The 16,137-nt window shown below is 38.9% G+C and overlaps 1 protein-coding gene across 3 annotated transcripts in view; it reads right to left on the bottom strand.

Moving 5' to 3' along the window:
* piezo1 (piezo-type mechanosensitive ion channel component 1) overlaps window positions 1-16,137 on the bottom strand; it is a 145,740-nt gene that overhangs the window by 113,423 nt on the left and 16,180 nt on the right. The window contains exon 2 of one of the 3 annotated variants that reach the window (XM_051709121.1): window positions 4,529-4,597. The exons of the other annotated variants lie outside the window; for them this stretch is intronic. Coding sequence (XP_051565081.1) covers window positions 4,529-4,562 — 34 coding nt within the window. The 5' untranslated portion in view covers window positions 4,563-4,597. The remainder of the gene's footprint in view (window positions 1-4,528; window positions 4,598-16,137) is intronic. 3 annotated transcript variants of the gene reach the window in all.

The following is a 16,137-nucleotide window of genomic DNA, read 5'->3' as shown; positions in this document are numbered from 1 at the left end:
AATCTTTCCTCTGGGATGCCATAATCATAAAACACAGTGCAGAGTTACAGCTCTGTGTGTCACAGTTCTGTTTAATGTCACTGGATGGCTGCAGGAAATTAAGGTAATTTGGGAACTGGAAAAACCAACAGCTAGACCACAGAACCGGGATCACAGCATACCTGTAAGAGACATCACAGAGCATGTGTGCTTGCTACTGCTTAGAGCACAAGTACAGAGAGCATGTACTGGATGTGTGGAGGTCAGTGTGTGTGTTGTGTGTTTCTATATGCCACTGGTGAAAGTCTTTCATACCAGAGCTTTGCAAAACACACATACCACAGTTAACAAAAAGGCTATAGACTAGAAGCCGACCGATATTGGGATATTTTTAACAGCCGATACCGATAATGATAACTAGAGAGCAGGGTGGCCAATGGGTGATATGTATGTGTGAAACTAGCTAATACAATTTGCAATGGAGATACAGTATACACCATACAGGCATCAAATTTTAACGAGGCTCCTATCCAACACTTTATTTTTAAAAAGGAAACATCAGTGAGCAAATTTGGTTACTCATTTCATATTTAAGCAATAACAATGACTGATATATGTTGTACCAAACCTCGTGTGGTACACAAAAGTGATTTTCCTATTTAAAATTAAGGTTATAGGTTTATGTTTGGGTTAGGGGTTAAACTTAGGAAAAAATCGTAATAACATTGTAAGTTGGCTCATTTATTTTTCTCAATGGAAGTATCAAGAGCCATTCAACTATCCATACACTGATCATCTTTGTCTAGGGTTGTCACGATACCAAAATTTCAGTGGTCGGTCCCAATACCGGTAAAATTTCACGTGTCTCGATACCAATTTCAATACCGCAAAAAAATAAAAATAAAAATAGGTAATATGCTATTGAACACACTCCTTTAGCCTATTTAACAAAGTTAAATTTATCAATGTAAATATTAAAACAATTGCATATTTCCATCTCAATTAAGTGAACGTTGCTTCAAGTTTTAAGTCTGACCCTATTAAATCAGTTTTATTTGTTATTTTTTCCAAATTCTTTTGGAATTTTCTTCAATTCTCCCGTCAAGCTTTTATTTTGAATCAAACTTTTATTTTGACGTGAAGGCATATCTGGTTCTGTGGTAGTTTCTGTTTTGCTGGTAGTTTCACACCTTCGGTTAAGACGTTGGTTATATTGCCCAGTGTGATTATTAAAGCACAAAATGCTGTGATTTAATTATATAAATGTATAGTCTGCAGGCGCTGCGCGCTTTACAGTAAATGTGCTCTCTTTTCTTTCATCTACTACAACAAGCACGTCGCATGATGCTCATAAAATGTGGTTTTTCGACCAGTCTGTGTTTTCACCATATAAGTGCCTTCACACATTCACATGTGTGCTAAATCAAGCAGCACATGCTTAATTAATTTAATTGCCAGTTTAATAATCATAATAGGACATTTCACTATTTTTATTTGATTAATGATCCATTTCAGTGCATAAGGAGTAAAGGCATATGCGCTCATAAGCATGTGAGCATTTGAAAGCAGTCGTGTGTCAGTCAGATAATGTGCAGGACCAAATTGAGTCGGTGCTCGGTACTAACGGTACTGAAGAAACACTGGTATCTTTTTTATTTTAGTATCGATTTGGTACCGAAGTACCAGTACTTTTGACATCCTTATCTCTGTCTTTTCCAGTTTTAACAAGCAGAATGATAGAAGGAAGTTTTTGTGTCAGGGGTTTGTACGCCTGTAAAGCCGGTAAATAACTACATCAATACACCCACAGCAAAGTTAAACAGAATTTAAACAGAACTTTGCCGTGGGTGTGTTGATGTAGTTATTTACCGGGCTCGCAGGCATACAAACCCCTGACAGAAACCCTTCCTTCTATCATTCTGCTTGTTAAAATGTAAAAAAAAAAAAAAAAAAAAAAGGACTCAATGGAACATATTTTTTTACAATTTGCATTGCCAACATTTTCACTGAACCCACTTAAAAAATGTTTTTTTTATATTTCATTATATTTTTAGTATACATAACCAGTTTACGTGAAAAACTAATAAAGAAAAAGCTTTGCTTAAAAACAATAGCACACAGATTAATGTGTCATTTTCAACCATTCCTTACTGATGGCACCAAGACTGTCACAAATTATTCATTTGGCAGACGCTTTTATCCAAAGTGACTTACAGTGCACTTATTACAGGGACAATCCCTCTGGAGTATCCTGGAGTTAAGTGCCTTGCTCAAGGACACAATGGTGGTGGCTGTGGGGATTGAACCAGCAACCTTCTGATTACCAGTTATGTGCTTTACTACGCCACCACCACTCCATTCATTCAATTTCAACTAAATCAAATTTATGTTAGCCAGATGTATATTGTTTCCTTGGTTAAAAAAAAACAAAAAACTTTCGTTTTTCGCAATGACAATGCGCAATTCAATACATCACAAAATGCAAAAAGTTAAAGTTTTAAAAGCATAAAATCAACCCGTTTTACAAGATAAACAATTGCAAAATTTGTCGAGATTGGGAAAGTGACAATCCCATCAACTGGCTCGAAACCCTCTCACACTGACCCAGAACATACTGTGTATAACTAATGCATGCATGCATTCCCTCCACCCAAAACGTAAATGAACTTTGTCTCTGAACACGCATATGCAGCTCTACATAGCCCTGACCTGACAAACAAGAGACAGAGTGTAAAATGGTCAGACGTACAGACTTGAAGACACATCATATCTCCCTCACATCACTGTGTTATGTCTCAGTGTGCACTGTTGACAGTACACAGGGATCATAATGTCCACTCTGGAATGTCAATCTGAGATCTACAAGCTTTTGCCACCTGCTGTTTATGGATCAGACCTAGTGTCACCTACTTGTTACCAGGCAGAAGGGGTGTTCCTTGAAGTTGGCATGTCGCTATCTGATTTCTTCACCTGTTTTCAGATTCACGTTTTATTTAAATAATCATCCCATTGTTATATGAAATAGTTTCAAGTTGCAGTTTAATTTGTTATATGTGTATATATGTTAAGGAAACAATCCAAGCAATCTTATCATGACAATATCATCAACGTATGTGCCATAACATATGCTCCATTTACCACAAACCCACAAACTGCCCTTTTTAGAGTCACAGTGTTATTTGATAAACTGAGATATAATATGTCGCAGTGGTTTGAGGTTTTAGCACAGCGGTTCTCGCGGCTTTCTTCTGGATTGATCTGCTTTAGCTGGGATTGAACCTACAACCAGTCTTCTACCACAGATCTGTCCAATCTGAGCAATTGCAAAGAGCAAAGCCCCTCCACTCACAGAGGATCTGTCTAAAATCAGCGCTAACACTCTTCATCTTTTCCAGCCATCAAACTATTAAAGATTCAAGTGGATTTCCTGGAACTGGGGTCCAAACATTTTAACAAACCTGCCAATTTCTGGGGAATAGAGAAAATTTACAAGCCATAAATATTTCATACTGGACAGGAAACTGTATTTTGCATTATTTTTTTATTTAAAAGTGTATTTTTTCCATGACAAATTGATTATTAAACAGTTTTTTCCTTTAAAACTGGAAACAAACAGCGCAAGTTATTTGTCATATGCAACATGATATACAAGATGAGAAAAAAGGTTTAGGTTTTGGGTTTGGGTTGGGGGGTTCAGTTTATAAAATATGCATTCCTCTTCACTGTATTACAGCCTGTACAACTGAAAGGAACTAGCTTCACAACTCATATTTGGCGCCCCTCCGTAGACATTTCAACCGGAAAATGGAGCTCATTCGTGCCCATACGCCTAACAACACTTCTATCAGAAAGACTCGCAGACTTGAGTGCATTTTAAGATGACATTTATTTGATGAATATGAAACAGGAATGTAATGTCTCTCTTTGACGTAAGCCCCGTCTGGCGATCCGAAGAGATTGTACTCGGAACCGTCAGATCCTGCCGGAGACAGGAGGCAGGGGCGAGGATCCTACCCCCATGCTGCACGGGACTCAACTGGTGGCGGTGGGATGGTGGAGGTTGCAGTGTTGGCACACTGAAACAGCAATGTGATTGATTGTAAGCAGACTTCTAAAGTGATGGCTGATACATGATTGGCTAGGAGTTGCCTAACTAATGGTGCGATGATGTACAGCTGAGAGTCATCCCACTAGAACTACGCTGCGCTTACATTTCCCTCTTTAACCACTGGGGGTAGTGTTTCAAATTTCGGGAAGCAAAGACCGATTTTACTTATCTCATTTGAAAAGCATATAATTATGTTCAAGTTCCTAATTGCATTACCAATCAACAGTTAAGTAAACCTAATGTAGTTTCAGAGTAACGCTTTTATCCAAAGCAACTTATTGTACAGTGCATTCAAGGTATACATTGTATCACTAAGTTTTCCCTGGGAATTGAACTCGTGACCTTTGCATTGCTAGCGCCATGCAAGTATGGCAACAGTTGAGCTACAGGAACATCATTACTGCGATTATCAAGTACTGGCCAAAGCCCATTTTTACTCACATTTGGCACTTGCTGACAGTTCATTCTGGATCATGCACTGAATGTCTCATTGAAAGATTTGCATTGCATCTGTGTAATGGGAAAAAATATCAGATGTGCTCAAACTACAATGCATAGAAAATATAAAAGAACCAAAATCTTTCTCTGGCCTCACTGGCCTCTTGGTAAACCTTTCTAACACAACCAATCAGAACACACAGCTGTCTTATGCTACCAGCCAGTTTCATATAAACACAGCACACATGCACTTCCTGCCCTCATGACAACCACATAAGAAACCATTACAAACGATGGCCGCCCTTTCAGCCCACAGAGTGGAACTAAGGAAGTATGGAAAAATAGAGGAGGCAAAGCCAACTGTGAGATGCTCTGAACATGAGATGTATGAGAACATGTGGATATAGGCAGTCCTAATGCAGAAACTAGAGCTACTTCAGCTGGACTCACCACGCTGACCTCACTGTACTGGTATGTGTGAGACAGAAAGTGAGAAAAAAAGGAGAAAAATCAAAAGTAATTTTGAAAACGCCACTTTCTTTTTTTCAAATCATTTGATAATACAGTTTAATCAGTACCTCCTTCCAATCTAATGAAGACATTGCAATAAGATTCCAGTGACAAATAATCTGTCTGTCCACACTGAACTCAAAACTGCAGTGCGACTCAGTATATTCACAGCAAAAAAACAAAAAAACAAACATATGTGATGTTTAATGTACTATTATGAGGAGCGGGATTTTTGAACAATGTGAGTGGGCGGCACTACCCGGAGTAACGCAGCGGAAATAGAGCGTAACAGTGCCTGCCTACTTCTTCAGCCATCTTGGTTTCTAAAGTATATTTCCCCATTGTACTTAATGTCTTTAATGAGGGAATGAACTACAATCCTATAAAGCATTGAGAATGACATAACAGCATAAAAATCGATGGAGAAATATACACATAAATATTCAATTAGTTTGAGAGTGTATCTGGTCCTGCTCGACAAGCTCAGAGCAGAATTCGAACCGGCGTCTCCGGCATGGGAGGCGGGCATGCTAACAAGGAGGTTAAAGGCCACAGCCTCTAGTGTCAGTCGCTAGTGCGCCTCTTGAGGCCAGGGGAGTGAGGTTTACACACTGCACAGCTGCCTACCAGCTGGCTACCATTACACTCATCCCCTACAACCTCACTCCCATCCAGGACACAGCACCGCTGTAACCGGTCCTGCTCGACCTGCTCTGAGCGGGATACGAACCGGCGTCTCCAGCGTGGGAGGCGGGCGCATTAACAAGAAGGCTAAAGGCTACAGCCCCTAGCGTCAGTCGCTAATGCGCCTCTTGAGGCCAGGAGAGTGAGGTTTACACACTGCACAGCTACCTACTAGCTGGCTACCATTACACTCACCCCCCTACACCTCACTCCCATCCGGGTCACAACACCATTGTAACTAGTCCTGCTCGACCCGCTCTGAGTGAGATTCAAACCGGTGTCTCCAGCATGGGAGGTGGGCACGCTAACAAGGAGGCTAAAGGCTACAGCCCCTAGCGTCAGTCGCTAGTGCACCTCTTGAGGCCAGGGGAGTGAGGTTTACACACTGCACAGCTACCTACCAGCTGGCTACCGTTACAAGAGTGTAAGGAGACTGAATTTATTGGTTAATTCACAATGCGTCATGGGAGTGGGCGGTCACTGCAGAGCACTTTTGGCACACTTTGTTGGCTGCGACCCTCTGATTGGTGGATCGTTTCCCTTCAGGATCAGGGTCGTGTAGTTCTTCACCAGGAATTCTGCTATTAAATGCGATTTGTTTTTTTTTTTTGTTTTTAGAAGAAAGAAGTTGAAATAACATGGACTGATGGCCAATTAACAACCTTGGAGCTCATGGTAGGTCTGTCTTTAAAGATTTATAAGTTATTGTTAAGGATATCAGAGACAATGCATAAATGAGACAATGTGTCAAAATCCACTAGTTGATGGGTGGTCTAAACTAATAGTCAACTAGCTGGTTTCAATCCTCAGAGACATGAGCTTTGATGTTGATGTTAAATCCTTGAAAGGGTTTAAGAAACCACTGGTTATGAAAACCATATATTGATTTTATACACATTTTGCTTTGGGGTGAATTTTGGAAAACCATTGCTAAATTGCAACACTGGGCAATGCTTTTTTTAGACAGTAAGTGGAAGGTTTGAATTCACAACACAATTCAACAAAAATAAATGAAAAATAATGAAAATAATGAAAGTTTATCAATTTATTTATTAAAAGCAGTAAGGGGAAATTCATTAACTAAAGAAGACTATTGATATTGTTTGCTAGAGTAATTAAGAAAACAAATATAATATACTATGAATAATATATATTTTTTTTTAAATAACAACCGCAAAAAACAAAACAAAATACAGCTGAATATAGTTTATCTGATTTACTGAATATGCTCAAACTGATGAAACTGGTCGACCAGCATGATCTGTCTGGTGACTAGGGCTGAAACGATTAGACTACGTTATCGACAATGTCGACAATAAAAAATTGTAGACAAAAATTTTCGTTGTTGAAGAGTCGTTTGATCTCATTTAACGTAACATGTGATCACATTAAACTCTAATGTTAACATGCGAGAGCAGCACTGCAGTTCACGCCTGACTGAGGAGAGGAAGAAAACACAGCTCACAGTCCAGATGCACTTTAACTTTCCAAACAGCTTCAGGTGATGTAGATCGCCACGCATGAGGGAATTATAATGCAAAAATACAAAATAAGTAAATACAGAAGCACTCTGGTTGTGGAATAAGCGGAGCCAGAGCTCTTTAAAGGAAACACCCCGGCGTTACATCTTTAATGCAGTTATATTTAATGCTTTATAGCTTTATTAAAGTTCAAATAATACAGAAGCAGATCATGAAAATAACTACAAACTCCAAAACTGGCATTTCTCAGCGCCTCTTCTATGAGTTGCGCGAGTGTCCCAATCTAAGGGGGAGAGATTGAAACTGCATCCGGCTGATGCACACTCTGTCACAGGGACGCTCATCCCTCGAACGCGCACGCTTAATGCAGCTAGATTATAACGTGATGGGTCGCGACTTATTGTATCATAATATATGTGTCACTGTGCATTTCTTATCGTGAAGAAAATTGGCAATACGCAGCTTTATTAATAAGAGAGAGTTTGTTTTTTTGTGAGTTAAAGATGGATTGAAGTGAACAGAAAGGTGAGAGAGGGTAGTCTTCGCCCCATTATACACTGCAACAAAATACGTTTTTGATTTGTTTTTGTTTTATCTTGTTTTCCAATATAAATATCTAATACTCCTTTAAAACAGTGTACATTTACTTTAGCAGCTATACCGCAGAAGAAAAAATGTGTTATCTGAGAATGTTGAATATAATATTAAAAATACAAATATTTTAAAATATCTAAAAATCCTTTAAAAAAAAGATGCATTCATCTGAGAAGCAGCATATAAGATATTTAGAGTTGCTTTTAGAGAACAGATCTTGAATATAAGTATATTTTGTCTTTACTGCACACGCAAAAGTATAACCAAGTTAAAAAATACACTTATATACAAAATACACTTATATTTAAGACATTCTCTTAAAGCAAGTCTAAATATATTATGTTACTTCTCAAGTAAATGTAAATTGTTTTAAAGATTTTTAGACAATTTAAAATGGAAAACAAGACAAAAACACTTGATAACAGTAGGATTTTTTGCAGTGAATTTCTTTACTGAATTAAACTTGATAAAAAGTATTTTTTCCTTTAATTCATTGAATGTCATTTAGAGGTATTTTTAAAAGATGATTTTGTCCTCTATTGTTAGTAGGCAAGTTTAATACAACCTTTTAAGTCGGGGCACAAACTGAATAATCAGTTAAGAGCTAATGATTGATCGTTGCAATAATCGCCGAATAGTCAAATAATCGTTCTAATAATCGTTAGATTAATCGATTATCAAAATAATCGCTAGTTGCAGCCCTACTGGTGACGCTAGTGGATCAAGGCTAGATCCACTTGCTTGTTAGGCTAGATAAGGAGCCTAGTGAGGTTACCAGCATCCAAAACACAACATTAGCTGATGACCAACTATGCTGGTCATTTCAGCAGGGGTTGTAGTTTGATGATCAAAAGAATCAATTTAACACCTTTTTGAGTGTACCACAGACACACATGTATTCTATGTATTATGCAAGAGTTACTGTTGCTTTGAGGAAGTTTATTAAATATACTTTCTCTGTCCAGGGAGTCTCCAACACACTGGAAGTGAATAAATAAAGGCTGCTCAGTGAGTTTGGAGGTGAATTCAATTCTTGGAGCAGCATGAGTGTGTGAACGAATGTTTCAGTGTGATTGGTTTCTAACAGTGTCGTACCCAGAAAATAATTCAACATGTTCTGGAATTACTACTGAGAACTCTTTCTCCCTTTGATTCAGAAACAAACTCTCCAAGCACTAGACTCTTACATTTGTTAAAAACATTAGAGGAGAGAATTCTTCAAATGAAATGCAAAACAACAGCACCAGCGGGGACACTGTAGGAGAAAATACAAAACACATTCCGGATCTCGAAAGTTTTCTGTCTCATCTAAGGAGATCTTTACCAACGGGTCCTTTCACTAGATCAGACAGAATTTATATATTTTCATTATTAGTCGTATTTGAACCATCACAATTATTAATGGGGTTATGGGTTTTTCAAAATGACATGAATGATACAAAACCATGTGGTTTGTACAGGACACATGCGCTATTACTTTTGGTTTATTCAATGCCAATGTCAAAACTGGTACTTTGGAACCAAGCCGATCCTAAAATAATAAAGATGTAACAATACCAGTGTTTCTGCACTACTAGCGGCCCCCGCACGTTGTCTGACTGACACACGAATGCTTTCAATTTAGGGAAGAAAAAAAATACTTTTTGCATATAATTTGGAGCAAAACAGGTGAAAATATAACATTTGAAGGAGGCCTGTGTAGCTCAGCGAGTAAAGACGCTGACTACCACCCCTGGAGTCACGAGTTCGAATCCAGGGTGTGCTGAGTGACTCCAGCCAGATCTCCTAAGCAACCAAATTGGCCCAGTTGCTAGGGAGGGTAGTGTCACATGGGGTAACCTCCTAGTGGTCACTATAATATGTGGTTCTTGCTCTCTGTGGGGCGTGTGATGAGTTGTGCGTGGATGTCGCGGAGAATAGCCTGAAGCCTCCACACACACTATGTCTCCGCGGTAACGCACTCAACAAGCCACGTGATAAGATGCGTGGATTGACGGTCTCAGACGCTGAGGCAACTGAGATTCGTCCTCCGCCACCCGGATTGAGGCGAGTCACTACGCCACCAAGAGGACTTAGAGCGCATTGGGAATTGGGCATTCCAAATAGGGGAGAAAAAACAATCTAAACTTTGAGAGGCGGCAGCATCATTATTTTATTTTTACACAGAGATAGGTAGGTCTATTATTTAATCAGTTGACTTCAGCAACCATTGTTGTATCATATGCCAGTGGTGTGAGTCCAAAAAATGGGTGCAACGTTTTCCAAAGTTGGAGGGCAAATAACTCCAGTCGTACTAAAGAAATCTTAATATCCTTTCAGAACAAATTTTCCTTTTGGTATCATCATATTTAAGGCATATTGGCATAAATTGTTAGGCTAAATGTTACACATTTTCAAAGGTGGAAAATCAAATGCGGGTCATAGTATTGTCAGAGGCATCTCCAGGTGATCCATACTAAATTTCGAACGAAATCAGACAAACAGCCTATGAAAAAAACAACAACAACACAGACTTACACTGAAGGAGGTACTTGAGCCATATCTACAGACCAGTACAGAGACTTGGGGATGTGCTCTATTGACTTGGACCAGTAAGCAACCACTTAGCAAAACCCCTAGCAACCACAAAGCAACGTTCTGGCTATTTTCAACATCACTCAAGCATTGTGTAAGTTTTACACAAGCAAGCACCACTTATATTTACTTGCATGTGTTTTCCCACAGAAAGAATATGCCTGAGGCCACTAATATGACAGTCACACTTGATTTGTGGCACTATTGTGTGCACTCCCACAACAACGACCTACAAAGCAACCATGCATAACAAGGTTTGCAGTCCAGCTAAAGGAGTGTATGACTGTCAGATGCCACTGATGGTATATGAGGTGTTTGAAAGTTACAAAATGTTTTAAAACCAGCTATTTGAGGGGACACCTGAAACAACAGCACACAAATCATCTACTCAACCAAAACCCTGGTCAAGTCATATTCTGAAACTCTACTCTAAATATCTGCCTTTTGGCAAGAGAGGATACCGGCATTTCTAAAACAGTCTTCGCATACTTCCTCTCAAAACTTCCCTTAGACAGAACCAGGGTTATAAATTGGTGAAAGCTGATTTTGCAAGAACGATCAAGATCTTAGTTATGAGCTCTGTTCCGAAGCCTTGTGAGCTGCCTACCTAGACAGCGTTTTGAGGCATCTTGCTCACAAATCCAAAAAGGGTTAGTACTAGGTTATGGAGTTACAATGGAAGTGAATGGGCCCAGACCATAAATGTTAAAATACACACCATATTAAAAGTATAGCCAAAAGACGTAAACATTATATTTGTTAACATAATTTTAGTGTGATAAAACCACTTATTAACTTAATCTGTGTAAAGTTATATACAATATTGCAACTTTGTTGACATGGTGCAAACCTGGTAACCCCTCCAAGTGATTTTATCAAATTAAATTATGCAGAAGAAGGGTTTATCACACTAAGGGTGGGTTGCACCAATAAGGATTAAATTAAGCAGAGTTTAGAGCTAATCCAGGGTTTGTTGATCTAACTTTTATTTTAATTTGAGTACCATTTAATTTTAATAATACGGTTTAACAAATCAGAGATTAAACTTTTAACCCATGATTAAAACGGTCACCTGCGATTAATTTTGCCTGCCGTGATAGATTCTGAACTTAACTGTAGATCGACAGTACACAGGGCCGATCAAGGAGGTTCATGAAATGTTGCAGCAGCGTGTACAATGTCACAAGCTTTAAAATATAGCATCATAATATAATAAAAAAGGACCACACGGGTCTCAGATCAACTGCCCCCCTCATCAGTGCCACTATTGTGGCCATAAATTAACAGCCCATGCTGTCGACTGAAACGAGTATAAGAGAGGAGGGGAGCAATAACAATCACCTGTTGCTTGTAACCACTCTCGTTTAATGCCGAAATTAGCTCTACTCTTGCTTCTCCTCGAGAGACCCGTCTCTGTCCAGTGTCTCCACATGTAAAGGATGGGGAAGCTGGTAATCGCGCCGCCACCGAGACAGGCCACCGCACTCGCACACCGAATTTGAAAGCACACATTGCGGCCAACGGGCCAACATTTCGAACCATAATAAACATAAATAATATGATAAACGTCTGTCAGAGGGCTGATGGCACATCCACTGTTCGTTTACCTAGTCATTCATGTTTAATTGTAGGTCCTTTTTTTTTTATTTAAACCACCTCAGCTGCAAGTTTAATGTTAATCCCTAACTGAGATTTAAATAGGAGTTTAAAGTATTGGAACAACAGGATTAAAGTTAATTCAGATTTACTGTAACATTTCAATCAGGATCAAATCGATGGTTAAAATGTAGCCCCGATTATTTTTAAACAAGGTTTAAAGTTTGGTGCAATAACATTTTCAGGTAAACCTTGATTTAATCTAAATTTAAGATGAATCCTTGTTGGTGCAACCCACCCTAAAATTGTGTTAAAACATGTCATATTTATATCTTGTTGCTATACTTTTGAAAGAGTGTATATTTAATGTTTATTGACTGGCCCCATTCACTTCCATTGTAAATGCATTACTGTAACCACGATTTTTGCTTCTTTTTTTTCTAATTAAACGAGGAAAGAATCAAAATTATTTTCTAGGAAAATAGAAAATAGGTAGGATGCTGCTTTGGGGACTGTTCAGACCAAACACGTTTTTGCGAGAAATAAAAACGCAAGAGATACAGCGCAACGAACAGAACGAAATGCAGGTGTCTCAATAGACATTTTCAAAAGATGAAGTTCTACTTAACTTGACACCATCTAAAAATGCAGCGCTCCTGCGTGAGACACTGAAAAACAATGTTACACGCAGCAATGCTCAAAGACGTCTGACTAACGCACGCTTACATAAAGAGCAAGGCATCTTTCTAGGTTTTGGAACAAAGCTTAGTGTCATCATAATGACTCTCAAATTGAAACCTTTGTTGACATTGAGGCTCAGTGCACGTTGGCACCGCCTAGACATTGTGAAATATCTAAGCATGTCTCGCCATGTGGAGCTTTGAGATAACACACCCGCACAATTACAACAGAGGAAATGTCTGACTTCAACCTCTGTCTCCTGAACCCGCACACTGATCTTTATTTCACACTTTCTTTGTTTCGTTCACATACACACAAACCGCTACATTCATGCAGATCCCGAGTGAGTCAGGCAGTGTCAGAGGATGGGGTGGGGAGGGCCATGCTTGGCCCAACATCTTTGGCTTGGACAGCACAATAAAGCACAACATTTCCATAAAATGGCCTATGCAGACAGAGAAAGCAAGATATTCCCTACAGAGTTGGAGATTATCTAAAAGTAGTTTATCCATAAATTAAAATTCTGTCATCATTTACTCACCCTCATGTTGTTCCAAACCCATATGATTTTCAATCTTCCATGGAACACAAAAGATGATGTCAGACAGATGTTCGTCTTAGTCGCCATTTACTTTCATTGTATGGAAAAAAGATGCAGTGAATGGTGACTGATGCTGTCATTCTGCATAACATCTCCTTTTGAGCTCCATGAAAGAAATGGAATGTTCATGTTCACAAATTTCACAACTGACCCTTCGCTAAGCCCCGCCTTAAAAACACTTCTGACCAATCCTATCTTAGCAACTGTTGCCCTGCCGCCACTACTCTGACACGTGTTTGCTATTTTCCAATGAAAGCTTATGGAAGTAATGTGTGTTTGAGCAGGTAAAATGTAAGGAATGTTGTTGCCGGGTCATTTGTAATAGTGACATGAGTTACTCATACATGCAGAGTTTTTCATAGTAAAAACAGTTCACAGGATCAAAATGAGTGTGTTATGAGACGTTATAAACAGCTCTGTTCACTTACGCTAATGTTATTAGATTTGTAATTGCTATTAAATGATGTTTTTCTCTTTTCAAGTGACTGTAATAATCGTTTGCCTTGATCCTGATTCACAGTCCCACTTTTTTTAATCAAATTACTGTGTAATTTAACCATTTCTTTTACAAAAAACTTCAGATAAAAATGCATTACAATGTTACACTTCATACCAGCTCGCATAAAAATACTATCCATTCCGTTTATGAGAATATTTTAGTGCGTAAAAATTATGGCACCCATTTACTTGCATTGTATGGACCTATAGAGCTTGTCAGAGCGAGCAACCTTAACCAAGGGGAGCGGAGCTTAGCGAAGGGTCAATTGATTGCTCTTAAGTTGCCTTTTCACTGCATCCGACAAACAACAGACAACAGATCAAGTCATTCATGTCAAATGAAGAGTCACATGGAGGCTGTGTGCAGTTCCGACCAAACGCGGATGCAGAATTTTCAGGTCTGATCTGAGCTTCGGATGTGTTTAAATATTTCAACTTTTACAACAAGACTATATACAACCGCCCGACCGGATGTGAGGTTTTCCATTAAAAACTATGAGCGTTAAGTGAGAAATATCAACAGTTTTTGTCCTAAACTTTATTTGAAACGCCTGCATTTTTGGCACATTGGACGGTTATGAACAACAGAGTCAGAAATTATCATTTATGTTGCACATATATTATAAAAGGCATTTGTAAATAAATGTGTGTTTAAATGTTTACATGTGTCGATTACTGTATTTTAGCATGTGTAAAACCTTATTTAAATATTAAATATTCACACCTGAATTTGTACTCCCTAATTGCTGAATTAGTATAAGAAAAATGATGATGATAACAATAATAATAATTATTAATAATATAACAGCATTAACATTCATAATTACAATAATAAAAAATACTGACTGAATGTTAATGATGAATTAAATTGAATTCATCCATCTGCATAACAAAATCACGCTGATGTAATTGTAAACAAACTTACAAATTAACAACCTTACTAACTTAAAAGCTTATTATTATTCTTATTTATTTATCAATTTATTTTTTACGCAAGTCTCAAGGGATTGGGTGCTTAACATTGCAATGTGCAAGTGCCTTCAACATGATCACAGGAAGTCGGCATGCTGTTTCCAAAAGTTCTGGTACCCTTGGATTGGTGACAGTATGCCGACTCACTGACATGCGGCATTTCCCACCAGACATTTTTGCATCGGTTTCAGTGCATTTACCTTCCCATGTGGCTTTAATGGCAGCCACATGGGTTGTGTCAGCAACGTGAGAGACCCGGATTAATATCCACATTGAAACCTGGAAGTAATCGTGTTCACTTAATAATTTTTATAATTATAATTTTTTTCATTTATACATTTTATTACATTCATTTACACATATACAGTGAAATTCTTTTTTTTTTCACACATCCCAGCTAAGTTGGGGTCAGAGTGCAGGGTCAGCCATGATACGGCGCCCCTGGAGCGGATAGGGTCAAGGGCCTTGCTCAAGGGCCCAACAGTGGCATCTTGGTGGTGCTGGGGCTTGAACCCCCAACCTTCTAATCAGTAACCCAGAGCCTTAACCGCTGAGCCACCACTGCCCCTTAATCAGTGATGAGCACATTTCGGAGGTTGCACTTTTCCCCCTAACATTTTATTTTTACTCCACTAACGGTTAGGTTTAGGTTTGGGTTGGGGGGGGGTAGAGTCCATAAAATATGCATTCCTCTTAACTGTATTATATCCCGTACAGCTGGAAGGAACTCGCTTCACAAATAGCTTTTGCTGACCTCTCCTGGTCATAAATGGAGCTCACACGTGCCTATACGCCCTACAACATTTATTGCTTTGGCCACTGGGGGCAGTGTTTTAAATTTCGGTAAGCATATACTGATTTTCGCTAAAGAAAATTCGACCTACTCTTTCCAATTTCACTGTGAGATTAGGCTGGTGCCTTCTCCCTTGCAATTAATACAATTCATTGCAAGCAAAATTAAAGTTGACTCGACTGCCACTAGGGGGAGAAATACGACTGAAAAAAGACGGTGTGGTTGTTTCAAGGAGCACAATATGAAGATACTTGAACAAAAAAGAGCTGCATGGTCTAGTTGCCATAAAGAAGCCTTTACTGCGCCAATGCCACAAAAAAGCCCGGTTACAATATGCCCGACGACACCTTGACACGCCTCACAGCTTCTGGCACACTGTCATTTGGAGTGACGAGACCAAAATAGAGCTTTATGGTCAAAACCATAAGCGCTATGTTTGGAGAGGGGTCAACAAGTATTGTGCTCCTTGAAACAACCGTACCGTTTTTTTCCAGAGCAGCCTGTATTTCTCCTGAGGTTACCTGTGGGTTTTTCTTTGTATCCTGAACAATTCTTCTGGTAGTTGTGGTCGAAATCTTTCTTGGTCTACCTGACCTTGGCTTGGTATCAAGAGATCCCTGAAATTTCC

This window comes from Myxocyprinus asiaticus, chromosome 1 (assembly GCF_019703515.2).
Source record: "Myxocyprinus asiaticus isolate MX2 ecotype Aquarium Trade chromosome 1, UBuf_Myxa_2, whole genome shotgun sequence".
Lineage (NCBI taxonomy): Eukaryota > Metazoa > Chordata > Actinopteri > Cypriniformes > Catostomidae > Myxocyprinus > Myxocyprinus asiaticus.
The sequence above is the reverse complement of the archived record's forward strand: the minus strand, read 5'-3'. Positions and strand labels throughout refer to the sequence as shown.